Source organism: Chiloscyllium punctatum, chromosome 1 (genome assembly GCF_047496795.1).
Source record: "Chiloscyllium punctatum isolate Juve2018m chromosome 1, sChiPun1.3, whole genome shotgun sequence".
In the NCBI taxonomy this organism is placed as follows: domain Eukaryota; kingdom Metazoa; phylum Chordata; class Chondrichthyes; order Orectolobiformes; family Hemiscylliidae; genus Chiloscyllium; species Chiloscyllium punctatum.
The window spans coordinates 115,582,854-115,603,125 of record NC_092739.1 but is presented as its reverse complement, the minus strand read 5'-3'; the positions used below and the strand labels follow the sequence as shown (position 1 = coordinate 115,603,125).

Here is a 20,272-nt window from a genome sequence, read left to right as displayed (position 1 = left end):
GAGGGCTTATAGTCAAGACTATCTAGGTGATTGGGATAAGAAAATTCCGTTTGTACATCTTGCAATCAGAGGTGCAACAAATGAATCGACCAAATTCAATCCATTTGACTTCATTTTTGGGCTTGAAGTAAGAGGACCACTAAAAATGATAAAGGAGAAATTGGTAATCATAATTCAGGGGCCACATATTTGGACTATGTGTCAAATTTTAGTGAACGATTAAATAGAGTGGGGGAGCTGGCTCGACAGCATTTAAAAGTAACACAGCATACAATGAAACAAAGCAGAGAAGAAATCAAAAACTCACAATTTTGCTATCAGCAATAAGGTGCTAATGTTACTTCCCATGACAGGTGAATCTTTAAAAGCAAGTTTAGTGGACCTTCTCAATTCAAAAGAAAATTGAGTGAGGTGAACTATTTGATAAGGACTCCACACAGAAAGAAACCTCAGAGAGTATGTCATGTGAATATGCTCAAAAGATATTTGACAGGCAAGGAAAGCAAGACGGTAATGTGTTAATGGTTATAACACAGAGGGAAGAACCAAGTTCAGAGGATTCTGAATTGGACATTCCTCAAATTAAATTAGACAACGAGGGAGTTGTCAAAAGTTGAGAGAAATCATCGAGTTACCTTCCAGAGGAAAGTCTAAATGACATGAAACTGTTATTATCACATGGGGAAATAAGCTCAGTAGTAGTAACCTAATTATGCATGATGTAGATATAGGAAAAGTTGTTCCAATTAAGCAACAATTAAGCATTACCCTTTAAAGTTGGCACAGGTTCAGAAGGAGATTAAACGCATGCTCCAAGATGGCTTAATCGAATGTACCGGGCGAGGAACTGACTTTCAAGATATCGGCATCGGGGGTGTGGACGTGTCCAACCCCTTGCCGAAAGGGGGGACTGCAAGCAGGCATCAGAGCCGCCCCGCATTTGCCAACTAAGTGGTTGGGCCGGCTGCATCACGCCTGGAATATCCACTTTACACCTGTTTAAAACAACTAGCAAACTTAGCATCCAGGCTACTCCCTTGAAATGTTCAGAAGGGGTCTGGCCTGGTTCATAACACAGGCTATGACAATCACGAATAAGAGACAACTAACACCACCTCTTGACATTCAATGGTGTTACCATCACTGAATCCCCCACTATCAACATCCTGGGAGTTATCGCTGACCAGAAACTCAACTAGACACATAAACACAATGGTTACAAGAGCAGGTCAGAAGCTAGGAATATCGTGGCAAGTAACTCACCTCCTGACTCCTCAAAGCTTGTCCACCATCTACAAGACACAAGTCAGGAGTGTGATGGAAAACTCTCTACTTGCCTGGATGACTGCAGCCCCAACAACACACAATAAACATGACACCAACCAGGACAAAGCAACCCACTTGATTGACACTGCATCCACACCCTCCACCACTGATGATCCATAGCAGCAGTGTGTACTATCTACAAGATGCACTGCAGAAATTTACCAGAGATACTCAGACAGCACCTTCCAAACCCACAACCACTTCCATCTAGAAGGACAAGGGTAGCAGATACATGGGAGGTTCCTCTCCAAGCCACTCGCCATCCTGCTTGGAAATTTAATGCAATTCCTTCACTGTCACTGGGTCAAAATGCTGGAATTCCCTCCCTAATGGCATTGTGGGTCAACCCACAGAAGTTGGACTGCAGTGGTTCAAGAAGGCAGCTCACCACCACCTTCTCAAGGGCAACTAGGGACAGGCAATAAATAGTAGCCAGTCAGCAACACCCACATCCCACAAATGAACTAAAAAGTGATTGCACTGTAATGACAGACAACTAAAAACAGCTTAAACCATAAAATTGAAACACAAGCATTTAAAACACAGACATTCCATCTAGCTATCATAGTAATGTCATGATACTACAGCAGCATGTTGCTTTATGATGCAATGTGAAAATGCAAAGAATGCTAACAACAAAGCTATGGCTTGAAGGAAGCAATGATAGGAAGTGATATCTTTACAGGAGGTAACACAGGATTATATAATACAAAACAAGACATTTGGTTCTCCATTCTCCCTCACATGCATGTCTAACTTGCGTTATCGCATATATACTGTTCGCTTTAACCACATTCTGTGATCACAAAGTTCACATTGGCACTGCTATACAGGGTAAAGATGTTCCAGGTAAATTCCGTGTTGGATTATTTGGTGACTATCTTGTACTGTTGGCTTCGAGTCAAGAGGATATGGTTTCTCTGCATCCTCTCTATTAAAACCTTTCATAATTTAAGGTCACCTCTACATTCAGTTTTCAAGAGAATTGAGATCCAGCCAGCCAATGTTTTCCTGGTATGTGTACCCACACATTTCTGGGATAATCCCTGTAAAAATTCTCTGTACCCTCCCCAGTGCCTATATATCATTCTGACAACATGGTAACCAGGGGTTTATACAGGGCGCCCACTTGTGCAGAAAAGGTCTCAAGCTACTTGAAATCTGCATTTCACATCTAGAGCAGCAGCAGAAGTTGTGGAGCATCTGCAATGCTGAAATGTTCACATGTAGCCTAGACATACATTGAGGTGGCCACATGGCAGTCATAGAGAACAAAGGCAGAAAAAGAATTAGTGACTACCAGACAGAGTAAACAGCAAGGGCACTGTCTCCATCTACCTCTCGGAGATTTTGCATTTTGAAGACTGGTCAGACACCATTGCTCAGAGAAATGCAGCATGAGCCAAGGCTGTGACATCATGAGTGGCTGAGCTGTGTGGTGTTTGGAACAGAGGGAGAAATAAAGTGTACTAGAGGATAAACAATGGAGAATTTCATTATAAGGAGAAGAGATAGAAATTTCTACAAATGCAGATATGTGACCAGGATGGTACATTGCCTATTCTGAAGAAGGGTCATTGCACCTGAAACATTAACTGTTTTCTCTCCACAGATGCTGCCAGACCTGTTGAACGTTTCCAGAAATTTCTGTGTTTGTTTCGGATTTAGAGTTTTTTTTTGTTATGTTGCCTCCCTGGTTACAAGCTCAAAAGAAGTCACTGAATGGCTCAAGGACATTCTGAAAGGGAACAAGAAACAGCCAGAGATTATGGTCCATGTCTGTACCAATGATATTGATAAACAGAGGACTACAAGCAGAATGTACGCTGCTAAGAAATAAATTGAAAAGCAGGACTTCAAAAGTAATAACTGGTGAATTACTTCAAGTGCTATGTGCTAGTGAGATCAGGAATAGAAGACGAAACCAGATGAATAATTACGAGACAGATGACGATGTGGCAGGAAGAAGTCCAGGTTTCAAGACATTGGGACCGACCTCGAGGAAGAAAGGATCTTTCTACAGGTTGTACCCCAGCAAGAGCAGGACCAATATCTTCGGGTACAGCAGGGAAGTGTCTGGAGTAGAGTGGCTGGGAAGGGGGGTGGGGGGGGCGTGGCAAGCCTGCAAGAAGAATGAGGGAAACATGGTAGAAATGAAATATACAAAACTAGAAAGTAAAAGTAGGAGGCAGAGGAAATAAAGACTAGCTGTATATAGGGCCAATGATTTTTAAAAAGTAAATATATTTAAAAGACAAATGTAAAAGGTACTGTATCTGAGTGAACAGACCACTTGCAATGAAGCAGCTAAACTCACAATCCAAACAGTTGTAGTTACAATATGATAGAAATTACAAAAATATGTCTGCAGAGTGACCAGCCTGCTCGACCGTTCAATATGATCACCCCACTGGGTGAAGAGATGTTTCCTCATCTCAGTTTGAAATAGCCTACCCCGAATCCGCAGACATATCCAAGGATATGCAATATTGAGAAAGGACAAGTAAAAAGGAAACTAATGTGGAGTGGCATTGTTTGTACAGTGCATAATCAGAATAGAATCGGTGCAATAGTGAGAAGGGATATCAAAAAAAATCTACATGTAGAGTCAGTATGCCTGGAGCTACGAAACAAGTGCAGAAAACATTAATGGGAGGTGTCTACAGGCCTACAGCAAGGTAGACCACAGCATTAAACAAGGAATTAGAAAAACAGGTAATTTTTAAAAATTCATTTATGGGACTTTGGTATTGCTGGCTGGGCCAGCATTAATAGTCCATCCTTTTTGTCCTAGATGGTGAGCTGCCTTCATGAATCACTGCAGTCCACAATGCCGGTAGGAAGGGAATTCTAGGATTTTGACCTAACGACTGTGAATGAACAGCAGGATATCTCCAAGTGAGGATGGCGCGAAGCTTGGAGGAGAACTTGTGGTGTTCCCAAGTACCTGCTACCCTTGTCCTGCTAAATGAAAGTGAAGATGCTGTCGAAGGATCTTTGATGAACTGCTGCAGTGCATCTTGTAGATGGTACACACTGCTGCTACTGAGCGCCAGTGGTGAGGGATTGAATGTTTGTAACTGTGGTGCCAAGCAAGTGGGTTGCTTTTTCCTGGATGGTGTCAAGCTTCTTGAGTGCTGTTGGAGCTGCAACCATCCAGGCAAGTGGGGAGTATTCCATCACACTCCTGACTTGTGCCTTGTAAATGGTGGATAGACTTTGGGGTGTCAGGAGGGGAGTTAATCGCTGCAGTATCCCTAGACTCTGACCTGCTCGTGTAGCCACTGTATTTATGTGGTGAGTCCAGTTGAATTTCTGGTCAATGGTAACCCCAAGCATGTTGACAAGTGGGGGATTCAGTGATGGTAACACCGTTGAATGCCAAGGGGTGGTGTTTAGAGTGTCTCTTATTGGTGATGGTCATTGTCTGGCATTTGTGTGGTGTGAACATTACTTGCCACTTGTTAGCCCAAGCCTGTCAGTCCAGATCTTGTTGCTTTTGAGCACAGACTAATTCAGCATCTGAAAAATCGTGAATGGTGCTGAACACTACAATCATCGGCGAACATCCCCACAACTGACATTATGACAGAGGGAAGTGCATTGATGAAGTAGCTGAAGATTGTTGGGCCTAGGTCACTACCCTGAAGGACTCCTGCAGAGATGTCCTGGAGCTGAGATGACTGACCCTCCACAATCACAACCATCTTCCTTTGTGCCACATCTCCTTGATGCCACACTCAGTCAAATGTAGCCTTGATGTCAAGGACCGTCACTCTCACCTCACCTCTGGAATTCAGCTCTTTTGTCCATGTTTGAACCAAGGCTGTAATAAAACCAGGAGCGGAGTGACCCTGACAAAACCCAAACTGGGCATCACTAAGTAGGTTCATGCTGAGCAAGTGCTGCTTGATAGCACTGTTCATGATCCCTTCTATCACTTTACTGATTATGGAGAGTAGACCAATTTGGTGGTTATTGGCCGGCTTGGATTTGTCCTGCTTTTTGAATATAGGAAATACCCAGGCAATTTTCCACATTGTTGGGTAGATGCTAGTCTTATAACTCTACTGGAAAAGCTAGCCTAAGGCAGCAAGTTCTGGAGCACACGTCTTCAGTACTATTGTCAGAATGTTATCAGGTCCCATTGCCTTTGCAGTATCCAGTGCCTCCAGCACGTGGAGTGAATTGAATTGGCTAGAGACTGGTTTCTGTGATGCTGGGGACCACTGGAAGAGCCAGAGATGGATCATCCACTTGACATTTCTGACTAAAGATTGTTGCGAATGCATCAGCTTTATGTTTGGCATTGATGTGCTGCGCTCCTCCATCATTGTGTAGGAGGATGTTACAGTAATCACGACTGACTCCAATTGTATATAGACTGCGCAAACCACATCAACTATAATTCCAGGGCAGATGAATTAATCGTAGAATCCCTACATGTGGAAACAGGTCACATCAACCCTCCAAAGAGCTTCCCACGCAGACACATTCTTCCTACCTTTTCCCTGTAATCCTGCATTTCCTAATGCACCTAACCTACACATCTCTGAACACCACTATGGGCAATTTAGCATGGCCAGTCCATCTAATTTGCACATTTTTGGACTGGGGGAGGAAACCTGAGAGCCCAGCAGAAAACCATGCAGACACAGAGAAAACTTTCAAACTCCAGAAAGAAAGTTGCTTGAGGTTGGAATCAAACCCGGGTCCTTGGTGCTGAGTGGCAGCAGTGCTAACTATTGAGCCAACGTGTCACCCCTTCTTGGAATTGTGCACAAAAAGGTGTTTTACATTGAGGAACCAACGAAGGAACAGAGTGTCCTTGATTTAATATTGTGCAATCAGAAGGGGTTTAGTTAATAATTTTTACGTATGGAGTCTGTTGCGAAATATGAACAGAATATGATTAAATTCCACATTGAGATGGAATGAATTTTCCAATCTGAAACCAGAGTCTTAAATTTACACAAAAGGAAACTATGAAGGTGTGGTAAAAAGATAAAGTCGCCATAGTCTTACAAGACCATAGGACTGCTCTCTCTCCAGCCAATTGATCTAACTGACTCCATGTGAAAGTATGTCGAGTGAGTAGACTACTATAGATTGGTAACTGGTGTGTCCCATTTGGAATTGCAATCAACTTAGCCACTGTCAACATCCTGACTCTTTTTTGTTAGCTTTTAAAAGTTTTTGTTTTAAAGACAGAACAGCTTAAGCACAAAAATATATCAAAGCTGGACCAAGCTGTACATTACGATAATAATGAAACAAAAAACCGTGGATGCTAGAGATTGAAGCAAGCGTAGGGAGGCAACGGCCAAATGGTATTATCACTAGACTATTAATCCAGAAACTCAGCTAATAGTATCCATCTTGATAGATGGTGGAACTTGAATTCAATAAAATAAACCTGGAATTAAAAATCTACTGATGACCAAGAAACCATTGCTGATTGTTGGAAAAACCCATATGGACAACTAGTGTCCTTCAGGCCACCTTTGGAATATTGCGTGCAATTCTTGTCTCCTTCCTGTCAGAAGGATGTTAGGAAACCTGAAAGAATTCAGAAAAGATATACAAGGATAATAGACAATAGATGCAGGAGTAGGCCATTCAGCCCTTCGAGCCTGCACCGCCATTCAATATGATCATGGCTGATCATTCCCAATCAGTATCCTGTTCCAGCCTTATCTCCATAACCCTTGACTCCACTATCTTTAAGAGCTCTATCCAATTCTTTCTTAAATGAATCCAGAGACTGGGCCTCCACTGCCCTCTGGGGCAGAGCATCCCACACAGCCACCACTCTCTGGGTGAAGTAGTTTCTCCTCATCTCTGTCCTAAATGGTCTACCCCATATTTTTAAGTTGTGTCCTCTAGTTCAGCACTCCCCCATCAGCGGAAATATGTTTCCTCCTGCCAGAGTGTCCAATCCTTTCATAATCCTATACGTTTCAATCAGATCCCCTCTCAGTCTTCTAAACTCAAGGGTATACAAGCCCAGTCGCTCCAGTCTTTCCGTGTAAGGCAATCCTGCCATTCCAGGAATTGACCTCGTGAACCTACGCTGCATTCCCTCAATAGCCAGAATGTCTTTCCTCAAATTTGGAGACCAGAACTGTACACAGTACTCCAGGTGTGGTCTCACCAGGGCCCTGTACAGCTGCAGAAGCACCTCTTTGCTTCTATACTCAATTCCTCTTGTTATGAAGGCCAGCATGCTATTAGCCTTCTTCACGACCTGCTGTACCTGCATGCTTGCCTTCATTGACTGGTGGACAAGAACACCCAGATCTCTCTGAACAGCCCCTTTACCTAATTTGATACTATTGAGGTAGTAATCTGCCTTCCTGTTCTTGCCACCAAAGTGGATAACCAGACATTTATCCACATTAAACTGCATCTGCCCACTCACCTAACTTGTCCAGGTCACCCTGTAATCTCCTAACATCCTCATCACATTTCACCCTACCACCCAGCTTTGTATCATCAGCAAATTTGCTAATGTTATTGCTGATACCATCTTCTATATCATTAACATATATTGTAAAAAGCTGCGGTCCCAGCACGGATCCCTGCGGTACCCCACTGGTCACTGCCTGCCATTCCGAAATGGAGCCGTTAATCACTACCCTTTGTTTCCTATTAGCCAACCAATTCTCTATCCAATCTAGTACTTTGCCCCCAATACCATGCGCCCTAATTTTACTCACTAACCTCTTGTGTGGGACTTTATCAAAAGCTTTCTGAAAGTCCAGGTACACTACATCCACTGGATCTCCCTCGTCCATCTTCCGAGTTACATCCTCGAAAAATTCCAGAAGATTAGTCAAGCATGATTTCCCCTTCATAAATCCATGCTGACTCTGTCCTATCCTGTTACTATTATCCAGATGTGCCGTAATTTCATCCTTTATAATAGACTCCAGCATCTTTCCCACCACTGAGGTCAGACTAACTGGTCTATAATTTCCTGCTTTCTCCCACCCACCCTTCTTAAAAAGTGGCACAACATTAGCCGCCCTCCAATCCTCAGGAACCGACCCCGATTCTACTGAACTCTGGAAAATAATCACCAGCGCATCCACGATTTCCCGAGCCACCTCCTTCAGTACCCTGGGATGCAGGCCATCAGGTCCCGGAGACTTATCAACCTTCAGACCTAACAGTCTCTCCAACACCAAATCCTGGCAAATATAAATTCCCTTAAGTTCAGGTCCTTCAGCTACTGTTACCTCAGGGAGATTGCTTGTGTCTTCCCCAGTGAACACAGATCTGAAGTACCCATTTAATTCCTCTGCCATTTCTTTGTTCCCAGTAATATATTCCCCTGTTTCTGTCTTCAAGGGCCCAATTTTTGTCCTAACCATTTTTTTGTCTTGGACATACCTAAAAAAGCTTTTACTATCCTCCTTTATATTCTTGGCCAGTTTACCTTCGTACCTCATTTTTTCTCTGCGTATTTCCTTCTTACTAATCCTCTGTTGTTCTTTAAAAGCTTCCCAGTCCTCAGTTTTCCCACTTATCTTCGCTAAGTTATACTTTTTCTCTTTTAACTTTATATGTTTCTTTACTTCCCTCGTCAGCCACGGCCGCCCATGTCTCCTCCTGGGATCTTTCTTCCTTTTAGGAATGAACTGATCCTGCAACTTCTGCATTATACACAGAAATATCCGCCATTGTTCCTCCACGGTCTTCCCTGTTAAGGTATTGCACCATTGAACTTTGGCCAGTTGCTCCCTCATAGCTCCATATTTCCCTTTATTCAACTGAAATATTGTCACTTCCGATTGTACCCACTCCCTCTCAAATTGCAGATTGAAGCTTATTGTATTATGGTCACTACTTCCCAATGGCTCCTTCACTTCGAGGTCACTGACCAATTCTGGTTCGTTACTCAATACCAGATCCAGAATCGCCTTATCCCTGGTCGGCTCCAGCACCAGCTGCTCTAAAAATCCATCTCTGAGGCACTCCACAAAGTCTCTTTCTTGAGGCCCGATACCATCCTGATTCTCCCAGTCTACCTGCATGTTAAAATCCCCCATAACAACTGTAGTAACATCTTTGCAACAAGCCAATTTCAGCTCCTGATTCAACTTATATCCGACATCCAGACTACTGTTTGGGGGCCTGTAGATGACTCCCATGAGGGTCTTTTTACCCTTAGTGTTTCGAAGCTCTATCCACACTGACTCTACATCCCCTGACTCTAGGTCCCCCCGCGCAAGGGACTGAATATCCTCCCTTACCAACAAGGCCACCCCACCCCCTCTGCCCATCAGTCTGTCCTTACGATAGCACGTGTAGCCTTGAATATTCATTTCCCAGGCCCTGTCCCCATGAAGCCACGTCTCAGTTATCCCCACAATATCGTATCTGCCAATTTCCAAAAGAGCCTCAAGCTCATCCACCTTGTGTCTAATGCTTCATGCATTCATATATAGAATTTTTAATTTGTTACTGCTCTCACCCTTCCCCTCAACCCTTATTTCACTCAACTTTACAGCATGATGCCTTTTCCAGTTTTCTGCCTCCTTGATACAGTTGTCTTTCTTGACTTCTCTTGTTCTAACTACCCCTTCAATTTCCTTTTTAAACATCCAGCTTGTCCCCTCCCCCCCGCTACTTAGTTTAAATGTAGCGGTGTTGCAGCAGAAAACCTGCCTGCCAGAATGCTGATCCCTGATCTATTAAGGTGCAAGCCGTCTCTCTTGTAGAATTTATGGTTACCATAAAATATACCCCAGTGATCCAAGAACTTGAAACCTTGCTTCCTGCACCAGTTCCCCAACCACACGTTCAAGTCCATTATCTCCCGGTTTCTGGCCACACTAGCCCGAGGAACTGGAAGCAAACTGGAGATAACCACCTTGGACGTCCTGCTTTTTAGCCTTCTTCCTAGTTCTCCGAAGTCTCGCTGTAGTATGTTCCTCCTCTTCTTCCCGACATCATTTGTGCCGACGCGTACCACCACCTCGGGCTCTTCACCCTCGTCCTTGAGGATGTCCTGCACTCTGTCCGCGATGTCTTTCACTCTAGCACCAGGAAGGCAACACACCATCCTTAAATCCCGTCTGCTGCCACAAAAACCCCGGTCAGTTCCTCTCACGATGGAGTCCCCTATTACCACGGCTCTGTGCGATGTCCAACTCTTCCGCTCTGCTTCTGCTGCAACTTTTGATTGACAAACATGGCCGCCTTGCGAACTGGCAGTGTCATCAGACTCTACTGTTTCCAAAAGCTTCAACTTGTTCCTGACAGGTACTTCTCCCGGCGTCTCTTGCACCTGTCTCCTCTCTGCCTTCCTCATCGTCTGCACTCTTCTGGCATGATTGGTGTAATAACATCACTGAAGGTCTTGTCCAGAAAGATCTCGTTCTCTCGGATGAGCCTAAGGTCTTCGAGTTCTTTCGTCAGTGCTGCAATATGCTCAGTCAATTGCTGAATGTGCGCACACTTTCCACACATATACGAGCCAGACACACCAGAGTCGTTGACCTGCCACATCAAACACGTAGTGCACTGAACCAGCTGAGCAGTCATGTCTTCACCCTCTTCAACTGTGGCATAATCTCTTACTCAACCTCCTTATCAAGATTCCTGAGCTGAAGCCTCACTCTTCGATCTAAACTTCCTTAGACCCTCTTCCTATGGCAAGTCTGTGGACTCTTAATTAAGGTTAGAGGAGGAGGGAGGGAGGGAGACCCTACTTTGTAGGACCTGGGGTTTAGAACACACCCACTCTAATAACAATCACTTACCTTCCCGACCGGCTTTGTGCTCCGTCTGAACTTCCGCCCAGCTCCCGCCGCTCTCTGCTGATGTTGTCATGGTTGGAGGATTTCAGTTATAGGGAGAGGCTGCATAGGCTGAGGCTGTTTTCCCTGGAGTGTCAGAGGCTGAGGAATGACCTTATAGAGGTTTATAAAATCATGAAGGACATGAATAGGATAAATAGACAAAGTCTTTTCCTGGGGTGGGGGAGGCCTAGAGGACATAGATTGAAGGTGAAAGGGGAAAGATATAAAAAGGGATCTAAGAGGCAGCTTTTTCACGCAGAGGGTTACACATGGAAAGAATGAGGTGTCAGAGGAACTAGTGGTGGCTGGTACAATTGCAGCATTTAAAAGGCATCTGGATGTGTATATGATTAGGAAGGGTTTAAGAGGGATCTGGGCCAAGTGCTAGCAAATGGGACTAGATTTATTTAGGATATCTAGTCAGCATGGATGGGTTGAACTGAAGGGTCTGTTTCCATGCTATACAACTCTATGACTCTAACCTGGTGAAGCTATAACACCATAGTGTGCGCCCATGCCAATCAACAATTACAGATTTGTGTGTGCTTTGAGTGAATTGACCACAATAGCTAGACCTTCAGATTAACTGCCCCCGTGACAATCTATTCAAGAATAACCCATTGGCCAAATATTTTATTTTCAGAAATCCAATCTCTGTAGTAAAGTCTCTTTACTTTTTCCCTGAAGAGAAAGTGACAACGTGTGGTTATGCGTGTATTAGTGTGCATTTGCTTGTGTATAAGCATGAATTGGATATTTTAAGGCTAAGTATTATACTTCCATTGTACCACATTAATCAATTATTGCATATTTGTTGAAAATGTAATTGTACTTGATAAGCAAATCTTGTTTTTTTTTCCCAAAAGTTGATGTCTAATATTAATTACCTGCTGAATAGAGAAAGTATTTTTATTTTATGTTGTGACCTGTGGAATAGTACAAGTAATCCAGCCTTGGTGGTAGCATTATTACAAAGGGTCTTAGTGAAAATGCACCTACACTGGTGTGAACAATCACCATCTGCTTACTGAAGGATGCAGATATTGTACTTGCCTTAGACAAAGTGAAACAAAAGATTCACTTGACTAATTCCTGAGTTGTAAGAAATGTTTCCAAAAGTTAAGAATGAAAGGTAATCCCATTGAAGCAAATGAAATTCTTGAGAGATATGAGAAGGTAGATGATGGGGGGGGGGGGGGGGGAGAAGAAAGAGGAGGTGGTGTTCCCATTGGTTGAAAAATCTGGAACTAGGGATCAAAAATCACAGGATACATAAAGTCACCATAGTCCTAAAGGACCATAGCACTGTCCAGAGACACAATTGGTGGTGAGTTTAACCTGAGAGTCACCACGCCCTGCGGTCTTGGAATTGAAGCTCTGTTGTTGGCACCTGTCTCCATTGCAAACCAGAATTAAAAAACTACCAAAAATAGGGACAAAGGAAAAAAGCTGAAGACATAGAATTCTTTCAGTGGCAATTTTAGCCTTTTCAGTATTGTTACATCTATATGATACAATGGATGAAAGGACTTTTTTTGAAAAAGCACACCTCCCTTAATTTCCCCAAACTCAAACAACTGGAAAATTCCCAGCTACTAATGCACTTTATGCAGCACTTTTACAACTCTGAAACAGCTACTAAAATCATATTATCAGGATCTATGTTTCCCAAAAGAACGTCCATTACCAAGGTTGCCACAATATGGAAGGGCCATGTGTAGGACTGGGGTGGACAAGGTCATAAGTCACAACACCAGGTTATAGCCCAACAGGTTTATTTCAAATCACAAGCTTTCACAGCATAAAGTCACTTCACCAGATGAAGGAATAGTGCTCCAAAAAGTTGAGTGTTCAAATTGGACTGTTGGACTAAAACCTGGTGTTTCATGACCTCTGACATTATCGGGTCAACTTGAAAGCTAAAAGCAAGAGGAACAAATTATAAAAATCACATTCAACAATTTCAGTACTGATGATATGCTAAAATTTTTAATACATTCGTCTCTTTCAGATACTCACTCATCCTAATATTTGTTAGCAGAATTTTGTTTTTTCCTCATATGTTACAGCACTCTCAAATTTTCCTCATTTTATTGTACCATTCACACAAACTATAGAGCAAGATTCATAAACAAACAAAAGCAAAAGATTCACAAAAACAGATTCTAAAATTATTATGCGTTGCAATTCAAGACATCAATTAAACAATATTGCAAAAGTCATATATACCAGTTGCATTATCTAAACATTACCTTGAGATCATGGTTATCCAATGGATCCATCAGTTGTCTTTCTAGTGTTTGCAAAGATGCGCTTGCAAGTTCTACTAATCGCTGAAGAATCTGAAAAATATTATCGATCATTTTACTTATTTCATTCCAAAAAGACTGTAGAGATCCAAGGATTTGAATCAAGCCCTTAGCGAATCTTCACATGTACTACAATGCGTGGTCTCCATACTTACAGGGGGATATAATACTTGCAATGGAGGCAGTTCAGAGAAGACAGACTGGTTTGATTCTCAGGATGAAGGCTGGTTGTATGAAGGAAGGATAGTTACTGTTTGCAACAAGAAAGGATAAGCACTTTGGGCCCAATGCGTTTAAAAGAATGAGAATTATTCAATTATATTAAAAGAAATTCTGTGAGGACTTGACAAGGGAGATGCTGAAAGGATTTTGTGAGTGAATCTAGAACGAGGGGTTTGCAGTTTCCAAATAATGTGTCTATCATTTAAGAGAGTGAGATGAAAAAGACTTTCGTTCCTCAGAAAGTCATTAATCTAAAGGTGACCCCAGAGAGTAGTGGGGGCTGGATCATTGAACATATTAAAGACTAAGTTAGATCTACATGAGAGAGTCAAGGAAAATGGAATAGAGATCACAATCAGATCAGCCATGAACTTACTGATCAGGTTCGAGGGCTGAATGGCCTACTGCTATGTCTATTTCTTGTTTCTTACATGGGACAAAATTAGATTTAACAAAATCTGTGTTTAATATTTTTTGGCCAAAGTTTTTAAGCATAATCAACTTTTGTATCTCAATCTGAACCACATTTTAAGCAAGGGTACAAAATGTCATGCGCCACTGTGCAATAGTCGTCTCTTCACTTTAAGAGAATAATCAAATTGATGTGGGCAGAACTCCCACACAAGTTTTTCTTCCCTTAATCACACAATTTAAATATTTTTTATTTCATTCATTCTGAGAGTTTGGATGTATTTGGAAAAGCTGGCATTTACCACCCACTCCTCACTGTCTTGGTTGTAGTCATTTGTTACAATTGAGCGGTTGCCAAACCATTAGGAAAGCAGTTAGGAGATATTGTTGCGATGATGGTTTAACTTACAGGTAAGACCAGATTAGCACAAATGAGGGTTTCCTCCATTACAATAGTAAGCCAACAAGAATTCTGCATCAATCCAAGAGCTTTATAATCGCATTTACTGGTTACCATCTTTTCAGTTCATGATTATTTTAGACCGCATTCAAATTCTTGAACAGGCATGGTAATAACGTAACCACAGGCTATATCATCTAGTTTCAATATATTTCTCAGAATTCTGGATACTTTGCTTGACCAAATGCCCAACATGGTTTGTTTCTCCTTTCCCATTTTTCCAATAATTTTGTTTTCTAAACCTACGTTTTCTATAACATATTAAGTGATATATTTCTGATCCAATACCAAAGAAAGTGCCTCCTCTTAATTTGCTTTCACTACAAGAGCAATGATTGAACCAAAGTAGTAGATGAAGAAATGTCAACTGATTGCTTTTGTCTATCAGATACTTGGCTTCAAGTATTGGACATGATAAATACATGCAAAAAAAGATATTAATCAATACCATAACTGTGTGTAAATTAAATACAGTTTTTAAAACAATCACCATAAGTCACCAAACAACTGCATGGCTAAACTATGCAATTTATGAAACTTTCCAAGACAAAACAAAACAGTAACAATGCTCACCAGAGCAGACGGTCTTCCTTTTGTCCATATTGAACTTTTTCTGTTATTGGGTGTAGCGATAAACATTACTGGATGCTGGGTCCTTGTGGCAACAAAGTCATTCTTGATCTCAGCAAATTCACTTTCTTCAAATACAGAAAAACAAAAATCATTCCAGGTGTGGTATCATACTACTTAACACACTGTAGACAAAACCTCTTTTTAAAAGCATTTCGACTTGTAAATTTGTAAAGAAAAGAATTAATGACATGTGGATTCATTGGTGGATTGTGCTTGGTGTTATTTAATTTCTATTCCAATTATGTAATGCTCAAACACAATGGGATCTGCTGCTTCCATCTCAAAAGGAACACATATATATTGCATAGAAGGAAGTAACATTTACAGATGATGTTTGCCGCAATCAGAAACTCTATAGGGAAACCAAATAAGGTAGGTATTGTGACCAAGGAATGCAATGACTTGGTCTCAGTAAACTAGCCCTGATCAATGTGCACTTGCCTTCATCTGTTACCCTGAACACTGACTGCTTTATGCTCTGTGAAAGATTCCAATCACAGCCTGACCAAATACTTGATGTTGAGGTAACCAACAATTCACTTTCCTTTCCTTAGTGAGATCATAGAATCCCTACACTGCAGCAAGAGGCCATTTGGCTCATCGACTCTTCACATACCCTCTAAAGAGTATCCAACCCTATCTCCATAACCCCTTATTTTCCACAGTGAAGCCAGTCCAACATTTGAGAATGAATGACTACAGACAGTGGTATTATTCCAAGGTAGTTACATTGTGTATTGGTGTACAAGCTGGACAGATCTAAACAGAGCAGTGCTCAAATCTGTACACAATACTAAAATGGCAGTTGGGAGAGCCAAAGATAGATTCTACAGGAACACCGGAGTTGAAAGAAATCCCACGAGATCCCATGACTGTGACGGGATAGGTAGAATGGAACTGGGAAGGGGAACTCCTTTGAGAAGAGGAGATGAATTAAAATGCGATGGTGTGGTCAACAACTGCAAAGGTTTCTAACAATTGGAGAAGGATGCAAGAAAATGGGTGTCCCAGTTAGTCACACAGATTGCCATTTTTGACAGGAACAGAATCATGAGAATCATGACTAATAAGCTAGCATAAGGGTTAGAAAGGGAAGCTGGGTGGTCAGACTATTAAAAGGGAACTGGATCAAAGGAGCCGTAAGTGTATCTTCTTAACATGTTGTGCTTGGAGAAATGACAGAAAAATTGTAAATAAATGCTAGAAAAATGCAAATTCAGGATTTCAGCTGGCGAGGGATGTGACAGCAGCAACTGAAATAATATCTGAGACAAAAGATGCCCGTTAACTTTTCGAACCTTGCTGAAGGCGCAAGTGAAAAGCATTACGGAATAGCTAACATCAGTTCAGATTGTAGCAAACATGTCACCTAGTTACATTAGGAATAGGCTGAGAATGCACTTTCTGAAAAAGTAGACATTGCACTGCCATTGCTTGAGAAACACTTACTCATGGAACAGTAAGAAAGAATTTTATATCTCAGAAAAGCTTAGGTGTGGAATTTTTCAAGTTGAGACTTCAAAATGCATTAAGTGGAGAAGTCATAATCGTAAATGTTAAGGAGCAAAACCAACCCAACCTCGACAGAACAGTTACTGCTTTGAACAGAACAGTATAGCTTATCAAAAAACTTTGCTGAACTAAATAACAAGGGATACTTTCAGAGCTCCTAAAATGAAGGTCATATGTAACTACAGATGTATCCTCAAGACAATGCCTTCTGGATTCACAAAGAAATACAAACTTATCACAAAATCCGCAGAGGTATTCTGGGCAAGTCCAAACATTGTGAAAAACAGAAATTTAAGACTGCTAAAGAAAACATAACAATTACACAGGCTCACAACACTTTGTATGAGATATTTTACCATTGCATTATGCAGTCATGCTGTACAGCAACCAAACAAGGGGACCAGGAAAATCTGTTTTATTTTGATAAATTTTGAAAATTAATGCCTTCACCTATGCTGGCTCTCCCATCTCCAGTCCTAAAATACAACTTCTTTATAAAATGCAGGGAGCATATCACTCCATATAAATGGATTAGAGGGAAAGATAATTTCAATGCGTTAGCAGCTTACCTTTGCCCAATCGAGTGGTTAAAAATAAAACTCCCATTGAGGGTTTCTTAATCTGGGTCAGATCAAAATTCTTTGAAATTGTAACTGAGATTACTTTACAGGCTTTTGCTGCATATTTAACTCTATACTGTTCAATTCTAGTTTATGCAATCTGTTGTGATTCACCTTCAGACTGTAAATAATTAAAAACAACAAGCTATGGGTTTGAGCTATAGCGAGAGGTTGAATAGACTTGGGCTAATTTTCTTGGCGCTTCTATAAGGGGTGACCTTATAAAACCATGAGGAGCATGGATAGGGTAAATAGAGGTTTTTTCCCCTGGAGTGGGGGAGTCCAAAACTAGAGGACATAGGTTTAAGGTGAGAGGGGCAAGATTAAAAGGGACCTATAGGGCAACTTTTCCACACAGAAGGTGGTGCATGTAGGGAATGAGCTGCCAGATGAAGTGGTGGAGGCTGGTATAATTACAACATTTAAAAGGCATATGGAGGGGTATATGAATAGGAAGAGTTTAGTAGGATATGGGCCAAATGCCAGCAAATGGGACTAGATTTATTTAGGATACCTGGTCGGCAAGGACTAATTGGACTGAAGGCTCTGTTTCTGTGCTATGACTTTATCAGTCATGTGTTCTCACCTTTTATATCACCATTGAGATTCACAATTAGTGGGTTATTCTTCCAATCAAACGTAGATAACAAGTTCAGAAACCGAAGGAAGCCTGTTTGTGAAGATCTATAAATCAATAGAATAACAAAAAGAAAATCAAAATTATTCAAAACACACACAGATTAGCCACATTATTATTGTCCAGTTATTAAAGCCAAAAGAAATAGGAGCACAATTACATCATGGGGCCCCCTTGTCCTTCAATGGACAACTGATGCTCCACTTCAATTTCAGATTCCTGCCTTAATCCAGTATCTCTTGATGCATGCAATTTTTCAAAAAATATATCTGCAATAATTTAGAATTATTAGGAATTTTTTAACCTTAAGATTCACAACCCTTTGAACAAAGAAATTCAGTTTGAAATTGTTGACCACTTATCCCAAGGCCATAACCTCTAATCTGTAATCTCCAGTTGGGGAAACAGCCTCAGCATCCACCCTATCCCCTCCTCTGGCATTGCATTCCAGACATTTACCACCCTCCATGTAAAAAAACTTGCCTCACACATCTCCTTTAAACTTTCCCCTTTTTACCTTAAAACTATGTCCCGTAGTAAATGACATTTCTATCCTGGGAAAAAGACACCAACTAACCATTTGATCCACACATCTCAATTTTGTAAACTTCTATCAGGTTGATCCGCAGTCGCTGACATTCAGGTGAAAACAAACCAAGTTTGTTCACTCTTTCCTCATAAGTAATACTTTCTCAACCAGGCAACATCCTGACAAGCCTTTTCTGTACCCCCTCCAAAGCCTCCATATCCTTCTGGTAGAACCAGAACTGTACACAACATTTCAAATGTGGCCTAACTAAAGTTATGTATAGCTGCAGCATGAACTGTGAACCTGTGCCCTAAATCTTCTAAGGGTTCTGTATACTTCCCTCCTTCATCAGACCTTCCAAAATGCATCAGCTCACATTTGTCTGAATTAAACTCCATCTGTCATTTCTCTACCTAATTTTCCAGCCTATGCCCTCTGGCAATCTTCTTCACTATCTACGGCTCCACCAAATTCCACTTAAACCTTAATGATGATTCCAGTGAATTTTAAAATGTAAAAGCACAAGCTTCCCTCTCCCAATCTCTCAAAAACAATATAAATTGATGCTTACGCTGGAGGTGAATACGGTGCAGGTTGTGTGAAGAGGTAGGCTGCTAGTAGATCAATACTCTCCTCACTAATATAATTACTGAGTAACTGAGCAGAGATCCAGCGCTTAGCAAGACGACATGTTCCACTATAGGCAGAATGCTGCTGTTGAAGTCTAGGAGAGAATAAATTTAGTTCTCAATTTAAAAGGATGATCAGAAAATAAGTTTACCAGATAAAACTAACAAATAACTGGTGGTGGGCAAATAAAAAAACTCACCTAAGGAGGAGGCTCCACCTTCTATGATAATGCAGCCCAGCACATCAGTGCAAAAAATAGGGCTGAAACATTTGCAACAATCTAACAAGTCACTGATCCATCTGTGGCCTCCTATGGAGGTTCTCAGCATCACAGATGCCAGTTTCAGTCATTTCCATTCACTCCATGCAATATCAAGAAATGGCCAAAACAGTGAACACAGCAAAAGGACAATAATACCTTAAGACTGGCATACAAAAGACTGCCACATCCCTAACCAAGTCGCTACATTGCTGGCATCTACATGACGTGGAAAATTGCCCAGGTATGTTCTTCACTAAAAATGCAGGTTCAATCCAACATAGCCAATAAATGGCCCATCAGTCTACTCTCGATAAACTGTTACATGAGGCAAAGGTTGTTGAAAATACCATCCAGCAGCAGTAATAATCTATTCACTATTCTCAATTTGGGATCTGCCAGGGACAATCAGCTTCTGACCACATTACAGCCTCAATTCAAACAAGGACAATAGAGCTGAATTCCAGAGGTGAAGTGACAAGGGCACTAGAGTTATCATGCTGATTTTAATTTCATATTCACTGGTCAAATCAGATGGGCAGGAGTTAAATGACAGACTACATTGTAGAGTTCACCAGGATTTTCTTTAGAGCAGCATATTGCACAATCTACCCAGGAATGGACAATTTAAAATTTAGTAATGTGTAATGAAGCAGGATTAACAAAATACCTCATAGTTAAGGATCTTCTGGGGGTAGCTATCACAACATGATAGAATTTCAAATTTGAAGGAGAGCAACTTGGTTATCAAACCATTATCCACAACTTAAATAAGGGTAATTACAGAGATAGGAAAAAAAGCATTGCCTAAAATGGGCTGGGAAAGTCGACGAGGGGAAAAAAAAATCAGTAAATGAGCACTGGCAGACTTTAAGCAGACATTTAAAAATGCACTCCGGTCAAAAAGAAGGATTT

General features: G+C 41.4%; 1 protein-coding gene across 1 annotated transcript in view; it reads right to left on the bottom strand.

The window, feature by feature from the left end:
- nol6 (nucleolar protein 6 (RNA-associated)) overlaps nt 1-20,272 on the bottom strand; it is a 135,722-nt gene that overhangs the window by 18,314 nt on the left and 97,136 nt on the right. Inside the window, exons 20-23 of the mRNA XM_072572807.1 lie at nt 19,040-19,192; nt 17,889-17,986; nt 15,111-15,235; nt 13,388-13,477 (exon numbers count right to left, since the gene is read on the bottom strand). Of these exons, the coding sequence (XP_072428908.1) occupies nt 13,388-13,477; nt 15,111-15,235; nt 17,889-17,986; nt 19,040-19,192 (466 nt within the window). The remainder of the gene's footprint in view (nt 1-13,387; nt 13,478-15,110; nt 15,236-17,888; nt 17,987-19,039; nt 19,193-20,272) is intronic.